At 44.3% G+C, this 21,774-nt stretch overlaps 1 protein-coding gene across 3 annotated transcripts in view; it reads right to left on the reverse strand.

The window, feature by feature from the left end:
* Positions 1–1,564: 1,564 nt before the first annotated feature.
* The window catches only part of ston2 (stonin 2), a 46,925-nt gene continuing 26,715 nt past the window's right edge, over positions 1,565–21,774 (reverse strand). For all 3 annotated transcript variants that reach the window (XM_021573703.3, XM_090210815.1, XM_021573706.3), the window contains 5 exons: positions 10,974–12,415; positions 8,593–8,925; positions 8,272–8,494; positions 6,213–6,415; positions 1,565–4,919 (listed from right to left, as the gene is read on the reverse strand). In XM_021573703.3, the coding sequence (XP_021429378.3) occupies positions 4,830–4,919; positions 6,213–6,415; positions 8,272–8,494; positions 8,593–8,925; positions 10,974–12,415 (2,291 nt within the window). In that variant the 3' untranslated portion in view covers positions 1,565–4,829. The remainder of the gene's footprint in view (positions 4,920–6,212; positions 6,416–8,271; positions 8,495–8,592; positions 8,926–10,973; positions 12,416–21,774) is intronic.

Consider the following 21,774-nt stretch of genomic DNA (forward strand, 5'->3'; position numbering starts at 1 on the left):
AGACCACTGCAAATCTACCAAGACCTGGCCGTCCCTCTAAACTTTCAGCTCATACAAGGAGAAGACTGATCAGAGATGCAGCCAAGAGGCCCATGATCACTCTGGATGAACTGCAGAGATCTACAGCTGAGGTGGGAGACTCTGTCCATAGGACAACAATCAGTCGTATATTGCACAAATCTGGCCTTTATGGAAGAGTGGCAAGAAGAAAGCCATTTCTTAAAGATGTCCATAAAAAGTTGCGTTTAAAGTTTGCCACAAGCCACCTGGGAGACACACCAAACATGTGGAAGAAGGTGCTCTGGTCAGATGAAACCAAAATTGAACTTTTTGGCAACAATGCAAAACGTTATGTTTGGTGCAACACAGCTGAACACACCATCCCCACTGTCAAACATGGTGGTGGCAGCATCATGGTTTGGGCCTGCTTTTCTTCAGCAGGGACAGGGAAGATGGTTGAAATTGATGGGAAGATGGATGGAGCCAAATACAGGACCATTCTGGAAGAAAACCTGATGGAGTCTGCAAAAGACCTGAGACTGGGATGGAGATTTGTCTTCCAACAAGACAATGATCCAAAACATAAAGCAAAATCTACAATGGAATGGTTCAAAAATAAACATATCCAGGTGTTAGAATGGCCAAGTCAAAGTCCAGACCTGAATCCAATCGAGAATCTGTGGAAAGAACTGAAAACTGCTGTTCACAAATGCTCTCCATCCAACCTCACTGAGCTCGAGCTGTTTTGCAAGGAGGAATGGGAAAAAAATTAAATCTCTCGATGTGCAAAACTGATAGAGACATACCCCAAGCGACTTACAGCTGTAATCGCAGCAAAAGGTGGCGCTACAAAGTATTAACTTAAGGGGGCTGAATAATTTTGCACGCCCAATTTTTCAGTTTTTGATTTGTTAAAAAAGTTTGAAATATCCAATAAATGTCGTTCCACTTCATGATTGTGTCCCACTTGTTGTTGATTCTTCACAAAAAAATACAGTTTTATATCTTTATATTTGAAGCCTGAAATGTGGCAAAAGGTCGCAAAGTTCAAGGGGGCCGAATACTTTCGCAAGGCACTGTATCTTGTGCAATTTGTTTTATTCATGTTGCATATAGAACTTCTGAGTTGACTGGAACTGGACTAGAATGGAACTGAAGCAGGTAACCAAGTGGGGCGACAGGTAGCCTAGTGGGGCGACAGGTAGCCTAGTTGAGCGACAGGTAGCCTAGTTGAGCGACAGGTGGCCTAGTGGTTAGAGCGGTGGGCCAGTAACCGAAACGCTGCTTGATCAAATCCCCCGAGCTGACAAGGTAAAAATCTGTCTCTGAACAAGGCAGTTAACCCACTGTTCCCCGGTAGGCCGTCATTGTAAATAAGAAGAAAATGTCGCTACTCACAGATTGTGTGAGGAACAATGCAACAGAGAACAAAGCAACAGCAGAGAAAGGAATTCGCAAGAATTGCTAGTGTGTATTCTAGGATTGTCGAAACTGTCTGTTGTGTGTTAGTGATATTTTGTTTTGCAGGGCCTCCTGGAGTTAGTAAAAAAAAAAAAAGCAATACTCAAAAGAGAAAAATATATTTAATTCCTTTTTCCAGTTAAAGTATCATTTTCAGCAAATATACCTCTAGCATTCTTGAGTACTCCAATTGGATCTGTCAAAGGTACAGATCTTATCCATCTAGTGTTGCAGAATGGATTATTTACAGGTTGCAGCTAATGATATAAACAGTTGCCATGTACGGAACACAAAACCATGTTACCAAAATAGACTAATCCCATGACCCACAATGCATCTTTTTAGATACACAGAAGCAGAGCACAGTCATATTTTGTCATAAAGAATAAAAATAACAATGTTGTTGTTGTTATTTTTCTAAGGAGTTCAAGTTTTCTTGGAAAACCATTGAAATGTACTGGGCTTATACAACAGGCTTTTCTTCGAAAATCAAATGAGGTCTCAAAAGAGGTCTAGATATCTTGAGCTTGAAAACATATTTTCAAATGTTCTATTGTATATGATTTTCTGGACTAGTTTCCCATCCAGATCTGGATTTACCCATTTCCATGTTTTTTTTTTCTTTTTTTCTCAGAGATGGTAAACTAGGTAACCCAGATCCCGTTAAGACCTATTTTCTAACATTCCACTCACTTGACAAAATTTTACATGAAAAACTTGTTAATCATCTAGAAGAAAAAATATATAAACTATTCACTCTCTATATAATTACAATGAATTATTTCATGTTTCCTCGCTACAAGAACACATTGTGCATTGTCCTAAACAACAACAACCACCCCCCCCCCCCCCTTATCAGTACATTTGTTGAGTTTGATTTATTGTGCTGTTCGAGAACAAAATTCCCTCTAAGGGACGTTTTGAGATGCTTCAAGTAAGGGCCATTTTCAGAAAGAAGCATTTTTTTGCACAAAATGTACCAACTGAACGACAACAGTGACCTACAATTGTGACCAACTACACAACGGAGCAGCTAGAAAAAAATGGACATCAGTGTTTAGACCTGCAGATGATGTCCATTGCAGAATAGTTGTGTTTTGTACATACAGTATCTTGTTCACATTGAGTCAATGTTAGTAATACGGATGGATGCACATTGTACATGTAAAGCACATTTATAAAAACAACAAATGTATTTCAAAAAAATAAAAATGCTGCAGTTTCCAAGTACAGCCAAAATAGCCAAACTACAGTATGTTGTCATTAGCGTATTAGAACTCTGCATCATCATCATCACCAATTGCAGTATTGACTGTTGTTAACTCACGGAAAGATTGGTTAAGACGACTATGTGAAATGACAGGACCGAAGTACCTGTAAGACCTTTTGGAAGAACCTTCAACTTTGCGAGAGAGAAAAAGCAGAAAGCATTTATGCTTACCTAACACCTGACTGAACACAAGAGCATTCAGTCGAATACTGAACCAACACTGACACGGGGGGGGGGGGGGGGGGCATATTGAAGAGCCATTTTGTCTCTACTATGTAAACTAATGTAAGCCTCTTAAATCTATTGATTGAGAATTGTGTGGAAGGTCAATGAACACTGAAGCAAACACGTACTGTAGAAGCACATTAGCTAGTGCTTCGATTAGCCTCAAGAGTGCATGAAATCCACTAAGACTGTAATGACTGTACTCCTGGCACTTATTTCACTTATCTCAATGTCCTGGTTTAGTGAAATGCCAGGCTTTACAATGTCAGACTAATCCCCATCATACCGCAATATTTGACTCTCACAGACAATCATCTGTTCTGCGCAATGCATTTCTATCTGAACGATCTGTAACGTTGCCCTTGCTGTACCCCAACGGGGTAAGACCACAAGGCCAAGCCGATCCACTCACAATAAATGAATCATCATATAAAACTAATACCTCAGTAAGACTAGTCTTCCCAAATCAGCATTTTTAAGAAAATAAACAAATGAACAAAGCAAGATTCTTAACTAGCCTCCAGTCTAATTAGTTTCCCTAGTCTACAACTAGTCTAAGTCCAGTCTATATCCAGTTTACATCTAGTCATATCCAGTCTACGACTAGTTTAAGTAGAGTATATCCAGTTTACATCTAGTCATATCCATTCTACAACCAGTTTAGTCCAGTTTATATCTAGTCTACAACAAAGCAGAATCTACACTCACCGACCAGTTTATTAGGTACACCCATATAGTACCGGGTCGGACCCCCCTTTGCCTCCAGAACAGCCTGAATTATTTGGGGAATTCTACAAGGTCTCGGAAACATTCCACAGGGATGTTGGTCCATGTGGACGCGATGGCATCACGCAGTTGCTGCAGATTGGATGGCGGTATATTCATGCTGTGAACAGTCCGTTCCATCTCATCCCAAAGATGCTCTATTGGGTTGAGGTCTGGGGACTGACTCTAGGCCCACTCAAGTAAACTGAACTCACTATCATGTTCCAGGAAATGATTTTCCACTCCTCAATTGTCCAGTGTTGGTGATTGCGTGCCCACTGGAGCGGATTCCTCTTGTTTTTAGCTGATAGGAGTGGAACCCGGCGTGGTCGTCTGCTGCAATAGCCCATCCATGACAAGGACTGACGAGTTGTGCGTTCCGAGATGCCGTTCTGCTCACCGCTGTTGTACTGCGCCGTTATTTGCCTCATTGTGGCCCGCCTGTTAACTTGCACAATTCTTGCTGATTCCTTCAAACTCTTTGATCAACAAGCTGTTTTTGTCCACAGGACTGCTGCTGACTGGATGTTTTTTGTTTGTCGCCCCATTCTCTGTAAACCCTAGATACTGTTGTGCGTGAAAAGCCCAGGAGGCTGGACGTTTCTGAGAAACTGGAACCGGCGCGCCTGGCACCGTCGATCATAATACACTCAAAGTTGCTTAGGTCACTTGTTTCGCCCATTCTAACAATCAACTGAACAGTAACTGAATGCCTGCTTTATATAGCAAGCCATGGCCACGTGACTCACTGTCTGTAGGAGCGATCCATGTTTGTGAATGGGATGGTGTACCTAATAAATTGTCCGGTGGCAGTACATCTAGTCATACCAGTCCACGACCCGTCTATAACCAGTTGGTCTAGTGTAGATCTAGTCTATGTCCAGTCTACGACCACTAGACCCATTCTATGTCAAGTTGATGTCCTATCGAGAATCAGTTATGTCCAGTGTACATTCAGTCTACATCCAATCTATGCACAAACATCAGCCAACTAGTCCTCCGGTACAGTTCTTCAAAGTGCAAAAAGTGACTTTTCTCCCTTCTCCTGTGAAAAAAGCAGTCATCAAATCCTCCCGCCCTCCCTACATCCGTCTGTCTGTGTGTGTGTTCACTGCTGTGCACATTCTCCAGGCTGGTCCTGGTCCAGTGTAGGGCTGCTGCTCTCTGAGAGGCCGCCTGTCTTCTGTTCTATAGGCACCTGGGGGACAGGAGGGGCGACATGATCAGAAAGGCAAAAAACACAAGGACACCTATGGAGGCCTACTGCTTATAAGCACTAAAAATCTCCATAGATCTGTTGTGGAGTCTCAAAACAAGAACTGCAATGCAGCTTGTCCCTGTGCTCGTCTCAGCTGTATGTGGGATGTGTGCTGTCTGGGGGGGGGGGGGGGGGGGGGTTGAGAACGGAACAGAAGACACATTTCCATTGTTTGCTGTAACTAAATGGACATAGAGTTGTGTTGTATTGTATTAGAACAGTGAGAGATCAGTGAGCAATACGGTCTACTTAAATGAAGGTGCAATTGTCTTTGGCCACAAGGTGGCGATCATAGCCCGTACAGTGAGATCAGTGATGAGACAGATAAATAGTATGCTACATTCCCACACACAATCAAGGCAATCCATCTATGTCTCCGTTTAGAGAAGAGAGAAGTCGGAGGTTGCGGAAGGTCTGAGCAGAGGTTAGTGGCGTAGCGCTGCCTACCACGTAAATCAGGTTGATCTGGTGAGGTGTCGACCCTGGCTGATGCCTTGGCTTGACCTGGATGTAGATATAGATCCCCGGGTTGGACTCGGCTCTGGCTAGCCACGCTAGTTATAGGACCACTAGTAGCTGATCCTTGCCAGCTGTCATCTGTCTAACGCTCAACTGTGCTCTTGAAGCATTCTACTAAGCGTACACGTGGGAATTAACCTGTTACACACAGTCTCTACAATGTACTTTATATTAACCAATGTGAAGGATATTGACCTTAAAAATCTTTCATTTGAAATGGTCCTTGTGATCTAAAATACTTCTAGGAGAACCGAACCACTGCTATTATTACTACTATAGTGTAGCTCACTGTATAATAACATGGCTATCCTGCTATTGTGCTGTATTGTGCTGTGCGTCTCTGAGTACGAGCGCTAACCTATAATCAGTTTAGCCTTATAGATCATTATGAATAAGACTATAAGGACAGATCCTAGATCAGCACTCCTACTCTCCTCAATGCTTTGTGAATACAGGCCCTGCGTTAAATTGTTGTTTGTGTTGATCTGCAGCAACTGTGCCGACTACCGTGTTAGCTACTGTTAGTGGGAGCCAGAGGGGGTTGCTCATCGTGCCTAATTACATGTTTGGACGGGCAAACACACAACAGAAAACAGCTCCCGCAGCTGAGCCAGAAGGTTATGGAAAACACCCAACGTATGTGTATGTAATTTTACCATGTCAGCCCATTCACAGAAGGCTACAGCTCCACGCACAAACACCCTGGTCTATTACCTGGTAGGAGTAGTGTGATTTGTAGTTGATCCACTTCTTGGCGTCTGCCCTGTCCTCTACAGAGAGGGAGCGGACGGTGGCTTTGGAGGCAGAGGCGGCGGGCATGTCAAACTCGACCTCCAGGTGGCTCTGCAGCGAAGCTGGCACCTCCCGGTCCGAACCCAGCTCCAGACGACAGAAGAAGGTGTGGGGGTGACCCAACGCTGCCAGGGGCAGACACAAACGTACATTAAACACACATGCAGACGAACACATCAACACACACACACCACGTAACGCAAACACACACGTTCATCATCAGCGATCACTCTGGGTGGAGTAGGATTGTCCTCCCGGTGGGTCCGCTCACACACACACACACACACACACACACACACAGCACATAAAGGGAGAGCAAATCCTTTCCCCTAAACACGTGTAGATTGGATAATTGTAAGCAACATTGAAATCTACATCAAACTTATCAGGCGACAACACAACTATTGCGCTGCCTATCCAATTCGTTCCGGTCTTCATGAAGTGCCTAGGGGAAGGGGCTAGCAGTTGTCTCTGGACAGGGCCACAGAGAGGGTGAGAGTTGTGCCAAGAACATCATGACACTGAGCACGGACGGGACGGGCCACCAAGAGGGGTCAAAACAGGAAGTGCCGTGAGGTCAGAGGTCAGAAAGAATATCCTCTGTTATACAGTTGGAGTAGAGGACTGTAGCAGTGAAATGTTAACCAGCATACCACCATGCTTCTCTCATTTGTGGCGCAGGGAATTACAGCCCCAAAGTTGGCATCACCGTGTGGACTGTAGCACACATATAACGAAGGGACGAATGAGCATGAAGAAAGAAGAAGGAACACAAAGGAGGAGAGAGAAAGAAAAAGCAAGGCAGACAGAAAGACAAAAGACGGTGCAAACAAAAGAAAGAGAGAGAAAATGGAGGGCAGGCTTGGCCCAGTTAAGTAGAGAGGGGGAGATGAGGAGGGGGGAGAGGAGCTGAAGCAAGGGCTAAAGAGAGGGGAAAGGGGAAGAAAAGTGAGAAAGGGACGAAAAGTGAGAGAGGGGGACAAGAGGCAGAGGGTAAAGAGAGAAAGAAGAAAAAGGGGGAGAGAAAAAAAAGAGGGCCCACAATAGAAGGGAGGGGGGGGGGGGGAGCAGCCCGTGGCAGAGCATGTATTTACAATAGAAGCCTGTGGCCTGTGGGTTTGTGAGGTAATGCATGGTGACAGCCAGGGCTTTGACTGGCCAATCAGTACTCAGGACAGGCAGCCATGCTGACAGCCTATTGAAAGGCCTGAAGGGGGCCGCATTCTGACAGAGACATACCAACACTGGACCGGGACCAGGGAGAACACACACAAGGGCGAACTCATGCACACGCACAGACACGTGCATGGACGCACACACACACGGGCACAGACGCACGCAATCATTCACGGATACATGCCTGCATGTACACACACAAACAACATTATAACACATACGCACACTAGGATATTGACAGTGCCTGGGGTAAGGACTATTGACAGTCTGCACAGTGTAATGACAGCAGAAACAGATCAATGTTCATAATCTCTCACTGCTGGGTGAAATAGAGACATCCCCCATGTCCTGTCCCTCTGAGCTGGGTGAAATACAAACCAGCTCCACTAATACTGACTGGCACTGTGATGAAACCTCAAATGGATCGTCGGAGGAATGAGAATACAAGGGAATGGACCTGATCCTCCACACATGAAGACACAGATTACGCCTAGTGAAATAGATAAAGAGCTATTTCAACAGAGATTCTCCATTGAAGATGTGTTTTTAGACCAGGCTTAATCTGTGTCCGGGAAACCTACCCGTAGTGTCTGAAATGAGCCATCGCTCCGCTGTCAGGTGTGACTGGTAAAGCAAATATAGATCTAGCCCTTTTCACAGTGACAATAGCAGGGTATCACCTCAAACTCCTTCCCTCCTTACCAAAGGCGTGTGCACGACTAGTGAAATAGCTGTGCATTTTTGCATTTCTACAGTGAGAATAGGAATAGTTCTCTTACGGAGTTTGACCCCAACAACTTCTTACCAGAGTTTTTGTCAGGCAGGCGGCTGAGCCTCCACACCACAGCTTTAAAAGCCTGCTCATACTTGGCCGTGCCAAGGGTCACCCTCATCACTGGCTCTGACCCGGAAGTACTCGCCGTGCCGAAGCTGGCACCCTTGTTGAACCTCGCCTTCAGTGACCTCTCCCCCATCACCCCGTCCCGACGGAAGTTCTTGGCCCAAATCTCAGGGATGGGGTAGCGGATCTAGGGGTAAGCATGATAATCAATGTTATCAAATGACTGAGGGAAGTGAAGTTCAATAACAAAACTGCAAGAGGCACAATACTCTATTATTATTTTACCGCCACATTCTCGCAGGGGATGAGGTTCAACGTGTCCCGATTGGACGAGAACCCCTGTGACATCAGCAGCCAGGACTGCAGGGTGACCTCGGCGCCTCGGACGGAGGCAACAGTGCGCAGCGTGAAGGGGAGGGTTTTCTCAGCGAAGGCCGTGCGGAAGGCGAGCAGCTGGAAGCGGCGGCAGGGTGGCGGTGTGAAGACAACTTGGCGTGACGACAGGAACTCTAGTTCGTCTGCGTGTTCGTCATGAAGCTCGCAGTCACGTAAGCGGATCCAGCGGGTGGTGGTGTTGGGGATGATGTCGTGTCTGGAGACCACCTCCTTACCTTTGACCTAGACGAACAACATCGAGAGGGGGGTTTAATACTTTCATGTATACAGTTGAAGTCAGAAGTTAACATACACTTCGGATGGAGTCATTAAAACTCGTTTTTCAACCACTCCACAAATTTCTTGTTAACAAACTATAGTTTTGGCAAGTCGGTTAGGACATCTACTTTGTCCGTGACACAAGTAATTTTTGCAACAATTGTTTACAGACAGATTATTTAACTTATAATTCACTGTATCACAATTCCAGTGGGTCAGAATTGTACTTACACTTAGTTGACTGCGCCTTTAAACAGCTTGGAAAATTCCTGAAAATGATGTCATGGCTTTGGAAGATTCTGATAGGCTAATTGACATCATTTGAGTCAAATTGGAGGTGAACCTGTGGGTGTATTTCAAGGCCTACCTTCAAACTCAGTGCCTCTTTGCTTGACATCATGGGAAATCAAAAGAAATCAGCCAAGACCTCAAAAATTGGAGACCTCCACAAGTCTGGTTCATCCTTGGGAGCAATTTCCAAAACGCCTGAAGATACCACCTTCACCTGTACAAACAATTGCATGCAAGTATAAAGGGATCACGCAGCCGTCGTACTGCTCAGGAAGGAGACGCGTTCTGTCTCCTTGAGATGAATGTACTTTGGAGCGAAAAGTGCAAATCAATCCCAGAACAACAGCAAAGGACCTTGTGAAGATGCTAGAGGAAACATGTACAAAGGTATCTATATCCACAGTAAAACTAGTCCTTAATCGACATAACCTGAAAGGCCGCTCAGCAAGGAAGAAGCCACAGCTCCAAAACCGCCATAAAAAAGCCAGACTACGGTTTGCAACTGAACATGGGGACAAAGATTGTACTTTTTGGAGAAATGTCCTCTGGTCTGATGAAACAAAAATAGAACTGTTTGGCCATAATGACCATTGTTATGTTTGGAGGAAAAAGGGGGAGGCTTGCAAGCTGAAGAACACCATTCCAACCGTGAACCACGGGGGTGGCAGCATCATTTTGTGGGGGTGTTTAGCAGCAGGAGGGACTGGTGCACTTCACAAAATAGATGGCATCATGAGATAGGAAAATTAGGTGGATATATTGAAGCAGCATCTCAAGACATCAGTCAGGAAGTTAAAGCTTGGTCACAAATGGGTCTTCCAAATGGACAATGACACCAAGCATACTTCCAAAGTTGTGGCAAAATGGCTTAAGGACAACAAAGTCGGTATTGGAGTGGCCATCACAAAATCCCTGAGGGCAGAAAAAGCGTGTGCGAGCAAGGTGGCCTACAAACCTGACTCAGTTGCACCAGCTCTGTCAGAAGGAATGGGCCAAAATTCACCCAACTTATTGTGGGAAGCTTGTGGAAGGCTACCCGAAACATTTGACCCAAGTTAAACAATTTAAAGGCAATGCTACCAAATACTAATTGAGTGTATGTAAACGTCTGACCCACTGGGAATGTGATGAAAGAAATAAAAGCTGAAATAAATCATTCTCTCTACTATTATTCTGACATTTCACATTCTTAAAATAAAGTGGTGATCCTAACTGACCTAACACAGGGAATTTTTACTAGGATTAAATGTCAGGAATTGTGAAAAACTGAGTTTAAATGTATTTGGATAAAGTGTATGTAAACTTCCGACTTAAACTGTACATGCATTTTAATGTTTGTACCTTTGTCTGAATAAGTGTCTGCAGAACTCCAGGGCCAATATTCTGATGTGTACACATCTCACCATCCAAATCCTCCTCTCATACGAATGATTCAGTGGAAGCCGCTGAGGGGAGGACGGCTCATAATAATGTCTGGAATGGAGTCAATGGAATAGCATCAAATGCATGGAAACCACGTTTTTGATGCATTTCATACCATTCTATTGACTCCATTCCAGACAATATTATGAGCCGTCTCCCCCTCAGCAGCCTCCAATGGTTCCAATGTGATCCCTACAAAAATCTCTCTTTCACACACCTATAAGCTACCCAACATGAACCACCCTCCCCTTTCACTCGTAACTGGACGTCTGTTTTAACACGCTCTCCTTCTCTTTTACCTGCACATCATTGAGTCCGAGGCGGCAGCCTGCCGACCCAGAGAGGAAGGCCAGCACGTGCACACGAGTCATCACAAGCTGCTTCAGAATCCTGCCATCTCCCGCAGCAACCGTCCCGTAGAACTCGTCCCTCACCTCCACCTGAACCTCCTCCTCTGTCAGCCCCGCCCCTATGGGCGACCCCGTCAACGCCCCACCCGTCACTGCCGGCAACCGCCTCAGCACCTCCACCAGCGCATGACGAAAACTCAGGAAGTCTTGGTAACAGGTGGTGCCCAGCTTCACCAGCTGCTCACGGATTGGCTGGTGGGTGACGGGTGACTTCGGCTGGATTCGCCTCCTCTCGCGGTATTGGACAAGGTCCACACTGAGCGTGTGGACGCGGCCGGCTTCTTCGTAATTCTGCAGGCGGTGCTCAGCCGCCTCGTAGCGAGGGTCCAGTTTCAGGGTCCTGAAGGGTTTTTCCAGACCTCTCTCGTAGAACATCTGGAGCACGCCGTCGTCAGACAGACGGACATAGATAGGCCCCCAGTGGCGTGACGACATGATGTTCTTCTTCTCTGGTATACGGAGCAGCATGGCCCAGCCATCTTGGGGGGTCATGTGATCTGGGAGGTAGGGGGTGCCCTCATCCTCTCCCTGCAACCCATCTTCCTTTGCCTCCTCCGCATCCTCCACTGAGTCATCAGGCAAAGTAGGGCTGCCTGGATCGTCTGGGTCTGTGATCTGGAGGTTTCTCAGCTGATCCAGGTCTAGTCTGTCTAAGGGAGGAGTGACATGGCTGACTGTCTCTTCCCCTCCTCCTCTGGTGGGCTCAAACTCGGAGGAGAAGACGAGAATGGACTCTCGTTTGGCCTCTTGGCTGTGGGAGCTGAAAGACTGGAAGAAAGGAGAGCTAAAGGAGAAGGCACAGGGAGAGCTCTCCAGGTGGTGGGCGGAGCCATTACTCTGGATCGTCTCTGATGCCACTTCCTGTTTACAGTCAAAGTAGGAACTAAAGGGGTTAATGGGAGAGGGCTGGATGTCATTGAACTCTTCACACAGGAAAGGGTTCTTCTTGGTGTAAGGTTTAGTCCTACCGGGGAGCAGGGGAGCGGTTCTAGGTTCAATCAGAAGGGATCTAGGAGGGTTTCCGTCTGGCGTCAGGTCTAGGAGGTGGCGGTTCTGGTTCTGCTGGTTCCCGTTCTGCTTCCAAACGTTGGGAGGAGAACCAATCAGGTTACTGTTGGCATCCTGGAAGTGGCTGAGATCATCCAATCGTGTGTGGGATGGCTGCTCCAGGTGGTGGGGCTTGTCCTCCTCGTCATCGTCGAAGGTCACCCAGGAGGAGAAGCGTCCAGAGGAAACGGGGGTCTCTGATTGGGTGCCGGGGAGTTTGGTGTTGGAAGTCCAGCTGACTGAATCCATCTCTATACCTTCATCCTCTTGGAACACTGACAAATCTACACAAAAACAAACAGATATTTAAAATATATAAATTCAAATTGCATTATATAACCATATCATACGCATAATATATAGTCGTGGCCAAAAGTTTTGAGAATGACACAAATATGAATTTTCACAAAGTCTGCTGCCTCAGTTTGTATGATGGAAATTTGCATATACTCCAGAATGTTATGAAGAGTGATCAGATGACTTGCAATTAATTGCAAAGTCCCTCTATGCCATGCAAATGAACTGAATCCCCCAAAAACATTTCCACTGCATTTCAGCCCTGCCACAAAAGGATCAGCTGACATCATGTCAGTGATTCTCTCGTTAACACAGGTGTGAGTATTGACAAGGACAAGGCTGGAGATCACTCTGTCATGCTGATTGAGTTTGAATAACAGATTGGAAGCTTAAAAAGGAAGGTGGTGCTTGGAATCATTGTTCTTCCTCTGTCAATCATGGTTACCTGCAAGGAAACGTGTGCCATCATCATCGCTTTGCACAAAAAGTGCTTCAAAGGCAAGGATATTGCTGCCAGTAATATTGCACCTAAATTAACCATTTATCGGACGATCAAGAACTTGGTTCAATTGTTGTGAAGAAGGCTTTAGGGCGCCCAAGAATGCCCAGCACGTTCCAGGACCGCCTCCTAAAGTTGATTTAGCTGTGGGACCGGGGCACCACAAGTACAGAGCTTGCTCAGGAATGGCAGCAGGCAGGTGTGAGTGCATCTGCACGCACAGTGAGGCAAAGACTTTTGGAGGATGGCCTGGTGTCAAGAAGAGCAGCAGAGAAGCCACTTCACTCCAGGAAAAACATCAGGGGCCAGACTGATATTCTGCAAAAGGTACAGGGATTGGACTGCTGAGGACTGGGGTAAAGTCAATTTTCTCTGATGAATCCAATTTACGATTGTTTGGGGCATCCGGAAAAAAAGCTTGTCCGGAGAAGACGAGGTGAGCGCTACCATCAGTCCTGTGTCATGCAAACAGTAAAGCATCCTGAGACCATTCATGTGTGGGGTTGCTTCTCAGCCAAGGGAGTGGGCTCACTCACAATTTTGCCTAAGAACACAGCCATGACTAAATAATGGTACCTCCGAGAGCAACTTCTCCCAACCATCCAGGAACAGTTTGGTGACGAACAATGTCTTTTTCAGCATGATGGAGCACCTTGCCATAAGGCAAAAGTGATAACTAAGTGGCTCAGGGAACAAAACATTGATAATTTGGGTCCATGGCCAGGAAACTCCCCGGACCTTAATCCCATTGAGAACTTGTGGTCAATCCTCAAGAGGCGGGTGGACAAAGAAAAACCCACAAATTGCTTAAGCAAGAATGGGCTGCCATCAGTCAGGATGTGGCCCAGAAGTTAATTGACAGCATGCCAGGGTGGATTGCCGAGGTCTTGAAAAATAAGGGTCAACACTGTAAATATTGACTCTTGAATCAATTTCATGTAATTGTCAATAAAAGCCTTTAACACTTATGAAATGCTTGTAATTATACTTCAGTATTCCATAGTAACATCTGACAAAAATATCTTTGCAAACTTTGTGAAAATGTATATTTGTGTCATTCTCAAAACTTTTGGCCACAACTGTACATAGTATGAAACCATTTATTGAAACTGAGTGACTAATGCTGCTCATTATCTCATGCGTTTAGGCTGTTATAGCTGGTGTAATTCTCCCATCTTATCTAGGGTCCTGTGTGAATTAAAGTATGCTCCCTCTAATTCTCCCTCCCCTCCCGGAGAACCTGAGCCCCGGGACCATGCCTCAGGACTACCTGGCCTGATGACTCCTGGCTGTCCTCAGTCCAACTTGTCGAACTGCTGATCCAGCCTGCGGCTATGAAACCCTGACCTGTTCACCGGACATGCTACCTTTTCCCGGACCAGCTGTTTTTGACTTTCTCTCTCTCTCTCTCTCTACCGCACCTGCTGTCTCAACCTCTGAATGCTTGGCTATGAAAAGCCAACTAACATTTACTCCTGAGGTTGCACCCTCTACAACCACTGTGATTATTATTTGACCCTGCTGGACACCTATGGCCATGTACTTATACTTAGAATCTCTACCTGGCACAGCCAGAAGATGACTAACCACCCCTCAGAGCCTGGTTCCTCTCTAGGTTCCTTCCTTTCTCAGGAGTTTTTCCTAGCCACCGTGCTTCTGCATTGCTTGCTGTTTGAGGTTTTAGGCTGGGTTTCTGTGTAGCACTTTCTGACATCTGCTAATGTAAAAATGGCTTTAGAAATTGAATTTGATTGAAACAACTACTAGGAGGATTCAAAGGAATAGTGGCAGATTCCAATACACAAAGTTGTGCCCAAAGCTACATATTGTGCCTTTAAATGGACAGAGAGGCCTGGATTGTGTGTTCAAATCCAATAAAAAGTTTTTTGGTCGTGTACACATATTTGAAGATGTTATCGCCGGTGCACCAAAATGCTTGTGTTTCTAACTTCCAACAGTGCAGTAATACCTAGCAATACAAAACAATAGGCACACATCCAAAAAAATAAAGAACTAGCAAAATGAGCAATGTCAGAGAGAGATAGAGACACACAATACCTGACCACTGTGAATGACCCAAACTTAAGGAAAGCTTTGACTAATGTACAGACTCAGTGAGCATAGCCTTGCTATTGAGAAAGGCCGCCGTAGGCAGACCTGACTCTCAAGAGAAGACAGGCTATGTGCACACTGCCCACAAAATGAGGTGGACCTTTTGTACTTTAACTATTTGAACATAATATGACATTTGAAATGCCTTTATACTTTTGGAACTTTTGTGGGTGTAATGTTTGCTGTTATTTTTTATTTATTGTTTATTTCAAATTTGTTTATTATCTATTTCACTTGCTTTGGCAATGTAAACATATGTTTCCCATGCCAATATATCCCTTAAATTGAAATTGAATTGAGAGAGAGACAGTGCATACATACATACATACAGTGCATTCGTAAAATATTCAGACCTCTTGACTTTTTCTACATTTTGTCACATTACAAACTGAGCAATCTGGGGAGAGGGGCCTTGGTCAGGGAGGTGACCAAGAACCCTATGATCACTGACAGAGCTCTAATGTTCCCCTGTGGAGATGGGAGAATCTTCCAGAAGGACAGCCATCTCTGCAGTACTCCACCAATCAGGCCTTTATGGTAGAGTAGCCAGACAGAAGCCACTCCTCAGTAAAAGGCACATGATAGCGCACTTTGAGTTTGCCAAAAGGCACCTAAAGACTCAGACCATGAGAAACAAGATTCTCTCATATGATTAAACAAAGATTGAACTCTTTGGTCTGAATGCCAAGTGTCAAGTCTGGAGGAAACCTGGCACCATCCCTACAGTGAAGCATGGTGGTGGCAGCATCATGCTGTGGGGATGTTTTTCAGAGGCAGGAACTGGGAGACTAGTCGGGATCGAGACAAAGAAGTACCTGAAAATAGCTGTGCAGCAACGCTCCCCATCCAACCTGAGAAGATCTGCAGAAAAGAATGGGAGAAACTCTCCAAATACAGATGTGCCAAGCTTGTAGCGTCATACTCAAGAAGACTCAAGGCTGTAATTACTGCCAAAGGTGCTTCAACAAAGTAGAGTAAAGGGTCTGAATGCTTATGTAAATATGATATTTCAGTTTTATTTTTAATAAACGAGCAAATACTTCAACAAACCTGTTTTTGCTTCGTCATTATGGGGTATTGTGTGTAGATTGACGAGGAAACAAATAATTTAATACATTTTAGAAGAAGGCTGTAATATAACAAAATGTGTAAAAAGTCAAGGGTTCTGAATACTTTCCGAATGTGCTGTATACATATGCACTACATGACCAAAAGTATATAGACCCCCCCCCTCACCCCCTCCCAGTATTTGGACCCCCTCACACTTCACAAGTGACATCAATAAGGGACCATAGCCTTCACCTAGATTCACCTGGTCAGTCTATGTCATGGAAAGAGTAGGTGTCCTTAATGTTTTGTATCATAGAATGGTGTGTTTAGACAGTATAGACAGTATATGAATAGAAACGTTGTGTACAGCAGTAGTTATATAGGATGATCCATGACTAGAATACAGTATTTACATATGTAGTGGTTAAAACAGTATGATGATATAGCCCGGGTGATATACAGGGTGATCTAGAGCGACATGGTGCATCAATGGTACATCTGTAGAAGTTTGTGAGGGTCTTATGGGCCAAGCCAAATTTGTTCCGCCTCATGAGGTTGAAAAGGCGCTGTTGCGCCTTTTTCACCATACTGTCTGTGCGAATTTCACGTCGTCGGTGACATACACTCCGAGGAACTTGAAGCTTTTCACACTCTCCACTGCAGCTGATGTGGATAGGGGCGTGCTCTCTCTGCTGTCTCCTGTCACCCACAATCCTCTCCTTAATTTTGTTGACGTTGAGGGAGAGGTTATTTTTCCTGGCACCACTCCACCAGGGCTCTCGCTATCTCGTCATTGATGGTAATTAGGCCTACCACTGTTATGTCATCAGAAAACTTGATGATTGAGTTTGACCTGTGGCCACGCAGTCATGGGTGAACAGGGAGTACAGGAGGGGGCTGAGTGTTTATACTGTGCGCGCGTGTGTGTATGTGTGTGTGTGCGCATGTTTGCGTGCGTGTGCGCATATTGTACAATCACAATAGGATCGCTGACTCTGGAAATTGTGTTTGGTCGAATTCTTCTGTGTCAGCAGCCACAGGTCTTCCCCATACCGCTCTCTAAACTTCTACTACATACTATAGACTGCCTACATTCAAAAGGAAAAGCGGAGGAAAATCACATTTGACCTGAAGGAACCCAACTGTTGTAAAATTGCTAAGGAATTCCTTTAGACCTTTACTAAAAGTTGAACATATATACCAATTAGTACAAAGTGAGATATCCCAGTCAGTCCGTATGTTTCTCTTTCTATAGATTAGTATCAAGGCTCCTTGTGAGTGAGCTGAATGTCTTCTCCTTTCTCTCTTTCCCCTCACTACATTCCTCCACTCAGAATGTATCAGTCTTCCACGCTCTGTTCTAATAGAGAGGGAGAGCGTGAGAGAGGATAAGAGAGATGAAGGAGAGAGAGGGGGGAAGAGAGAAGAGATCGAGGAAGAAGAGAGGGAGGGAGAGATAGGGAGAAGAGCGAGAGCGAGAAATAGGGAGGAGAGAGAGAGAGACAGAGAGAGGATAAATGTTCGGCCTCTGAGCACAGACAATGCAGGCCGAACTCTGCTGTACGAGTGTGGCAAACTAATTTGCCAAGCAGAGGGACACACATAGACACACACAAGGCCATGCAAGGCTGTTGAGGCTCCAAGGTCATGTTGACATAGAGATACATACCCGACATGCTCACAATTCACAATTCACAGTTCCCCCAGGCAAGCTAACTAACCCTACAATACAACAAGGCTCCATTCAAACCAACACAATACTAATCCACTGGGCTTTCAACTAGCTGCTGCCTTTGTAGTCTATTCACCCTACATTACCCAGGATTCACTGCTGTTGGGCCCTCTACAGGAATCCCTTCTTGTACTACTCACTATGCACGTCCTAATCCCAAGTTACTGGACCCACCCATAACCGCGGACATACTCTGGACCTGGTTATTACCAAGGGGCTTTCTACCGGACCTGGTTATTAACAAGGGGCTTTCCACCAGACCTGGTTATTAACAAGGGGCTTTCTATTAACATATCCTCTAATGTTGATGTTGCTTTATCTGATCACCACTGGATTTTTACTACCTTGTACAGGGTAAATCTGAACGCATTATTAAAAACCGCTATCTGACCTCTGAAGTTGCTACAGATTTTACTGAGTGTGTAAACAATACTCCTCCACCTATTCTGCCTTCCTTGTGATGATTTAGTTAATAACATTAATAGCAAATTAAAGGGTAACCATTGAAGCTCCAGTAAAGTTGAAAGAAGGACACATCCAAACAGAGAGCCCCCTTGGATGATCGTGGAGAAATTGCAGAAAGGCAGAGCGGAAGTGGAGAAAGTCAAAGTTGCAGGTCCATTAGGATATTCTGAGAGAGCAACTTGGCATATATAACAAGACAATTAGAAATGCCAGACGGGCTCAAGTTGATCGCTAATAAATCAGAATAATCTGAGTGCGTGCTTCGAACATTAATGGCCTGATAAATCCTACCCCTGCAAACCTGTGTGAACTTTTCACGACATCTAAATGTGATGAGTTTGAGGCATATTTCAGAGATAATATAAAAAACATTAGGCTGGGTATCTGTCAAGCAAGACATGATGAGAAGTTTGATGGCACTATGGAGTTATTTTCCCTGGTTAACACAGAAATGCTCAGGAAAGTGATATCACAATGTAAGCCTTCTACCTCCCTTCTTGAGATGCTACTTCCACCACCTACTTCAAAACAGTTGTTAATTGCATATCTGATGAATTACAAGCCATTGTTAAATCACTCCCTGTTCACAGGCACTTTCCCCACTGCACTAAAAACTGCTATGGTGAAACCCCTTCTGAAGAAAAGTCATCTTGATTCTTCAGCTTTTAGCAATATCCAAACGTCCATTCTTGAAAAGTAATTTTTCCAGAATTTTGCCTAAGTGCCAACTGTATTTTTGAAAAATTCCAATCTGATTTTCAGGCACACCACAGCATAGACAAACTCTCAAACTCTCGACCTTACTTAAAGTGGTAAATGATCTTAGCGCCAACACAGATGCCAAACCGCTCTCTGATCTTGTACTCTTGGATTTAAGTGCTGCATTCGACACTTGACCATGGTGTCATTCTGGACAGACTGGAGAGGTGAGTTGGCCTCTCCAGTCCAGTTATAAATTGGTTCAGGACCTATTTAACCGGTTGACAGTTTGTCACCCTTAGTGAACATAACCCAGAGAAAATACAAATCACATGTGGCATTCCACAAGGTTACATTTTGGGCCTTGTACTGTTCAGTTTATATATATGTTGCCCCTTGACATAGTCATCAGAACACATAGCATTGATTTTTACTGCGACGCAGACGATACACAACTTCACAATTCTGTGTCACTACAGGATTTTAGCTCCACAGATAAATTAGACTGTATTGGTGATTTAAATACTTGGATGGCTCACAACTTCCTCCAGCTAAACCAAGACCAAGGTACTTATTGTTGGAGCCAAAGCACAGAGAGAATCTGGCCGCACATCTTAATTCACAGGCAATAAAGATAAAACACCAGGTAAAAAAACCGAGCTGTTATTTTAGATTCTGAACTCAATTTCACATCACACATTAGGAATGTGAACAAAATAGATTTTTACCACCTGAGGAACATTGCCAAGTTGTGAACATTTCTCTCTCAGGCTGATACAGAGAGACTCATCCATGCTTTTATTACAAGCAGGCTTGACTACTGTAATACTCTCCTGTCTGGTCTTCCCAAGAAAGGCATTGGTCAACTGCAAAACATACAGAATGTTGCAGCACAGATACTGACCAAGACCAGATGGAGAGCACATATTACACCGGTTTTAAGGTCTCTGCACTGGCTGCCTGTGAGTTTCAAAACTAATTTTATGCCAAGAGTGTGCAAAGCTGACATCAAGGCAAAGGGTGGCTACTTTGAAGTATCTCAAACATAGAACCTATTTTGATTTGTTTAACACTTTTTTGGTTACTACATAATTTTGGTTACTACATGTTATGGCAGAGTTTTGATGTCGTCACTATTATTCTACAATGTAGAAAATAGCAAAATAAAGAAAATCCCTTGAATGAGTAGGTGTGTCCAAACTTTTGACTGGTACTGTATATATATACACAGTTGAGGTCGGAAGTTTACATACACTTAGGTTGGACTCATTAAACTTGTTTTTTCAGCCACTCCACAAATTTCTAGTTAACAAACTATAGTTTTGGCATGTTGGTTAGGACATTTAGTCATTTTTCCAACAATTGTTTACAGACAGATTATTTCACTTATAATTCACTGTATCACAATTCCAGTGGGTTAGAGGTTTACATACAATAAGTTGAATGTGCCTTTAAACAGCTTGGAAACTTCAGGGAAAAAATGTCATGGCTTTAGAAGCTTCTGATAGGGTAATTGACATAATTTGAGTCAATTGGAGGTGTACCTGTGGATATATTTCAAGGTCTACCTTCAAACTCAGTGCCTCTTTGATTGACATCATGGGAAAATCAAAAGAAATCAGCCAAGACCTCAGAAAAAAAAATGTAGACCTCCACAAGTCTGGTTCATCCTTGGGAGCAATTTCCAAACGCCTGAATAGGGCCACACAGCTGTCATACCGCTCAGGAAGGAGACGTGTTCTGTCTCCTTGAGATGAACGTACTTTAGTGCGAAAAGTGCAAATCAATCCCAGAACAACAGAAAAGGACCTTGTGAAGATGCTGGAGGAAACAGGTACAAAAGTATCTATATCCACAGTAAAACAAGTCCTATATCGACATAACCTGAAAGGCCGCTCAGCAAGGAAGAAGCCACTGCTCCAAAACTGCCATAAAAAAACAGACTACGGTACAAGGGAACAAAGACCATACTTTTTGGAGAAATGTCCTCTGGTCTGATGAAACAAAAATAGAACGGTTTAGCCGTTATGTTTGGAGGAAAAAGGGGGGGCTCGCAAACCGAAGAACACCATCCCAACCGTCAAGCATAAGGGTGGCAGCATCATGTTGTGGGGGTGCTTCGCTGCAGGAGGGATTGGTGCAATTCACAAAATAGATGGCATCATGAGAAAGGAAAATGATGTGGATATATTGAAACAACAACTCAAGACATCAGTCAGAAAGTTAAAGCTTGGTCACAAATGGGTCTTCCAAATGGACAATGACCCCAAGCATACTTCCAAAGTTGTGGCAAAATGGCTTAAGGACAACAAAGTCAAGGTATTGGAGTGGCCATCACAAAAGCCCTCACCTCAATCCTATTGAAGATTTGTGGCCAGAAATGAACAAGAGTGTGTGAGCAAGGAGGCCTACAAACTTGACTCAGTTACACCAGCTCCGTCAGGAGGAATGGGCCAAAATTCACCCAACTTATTGTGGGAAGCTTGTGGAAGGCTACCCGAAACGCTTGACCCAAGTTAAACAACGGTTAAATGTCAGGAATGGTGAAAAACTGAGTTTAAATGTATTTGGCTAAGGTATATATATACACAGTTGAAGTCGGAAGTTTACATACGACTTAGCCAAATACATTTAAACTCAGTTTTTCACAATTCCTGACATTATAAGTGAAATAATCTGTCTGTAAACAATTTTTGGAAAAATTACTTGTGTCATGTACAAAGTAGATGTCTTAACCGACTTGCCAAAACTATAGTTTGTTAACAAAGTTTGTAAACTTCCGACTTCCA

Source organism: Oncorhynchus mykiss, chromosome 19, assembly GCF_057628025.1.
Source record: "Oncorhynchus mykiss isolate SJ-2025 chromosome 19, ASM5762802v1, whole genome shotgun sequence".
Lineage (NCBI taxonomy): Eukaryota > Metazoa > Chordata > Actinopteri > Salmoniformes > Salmonidae > Oncorhynchus > Oncorhynchus mykiss.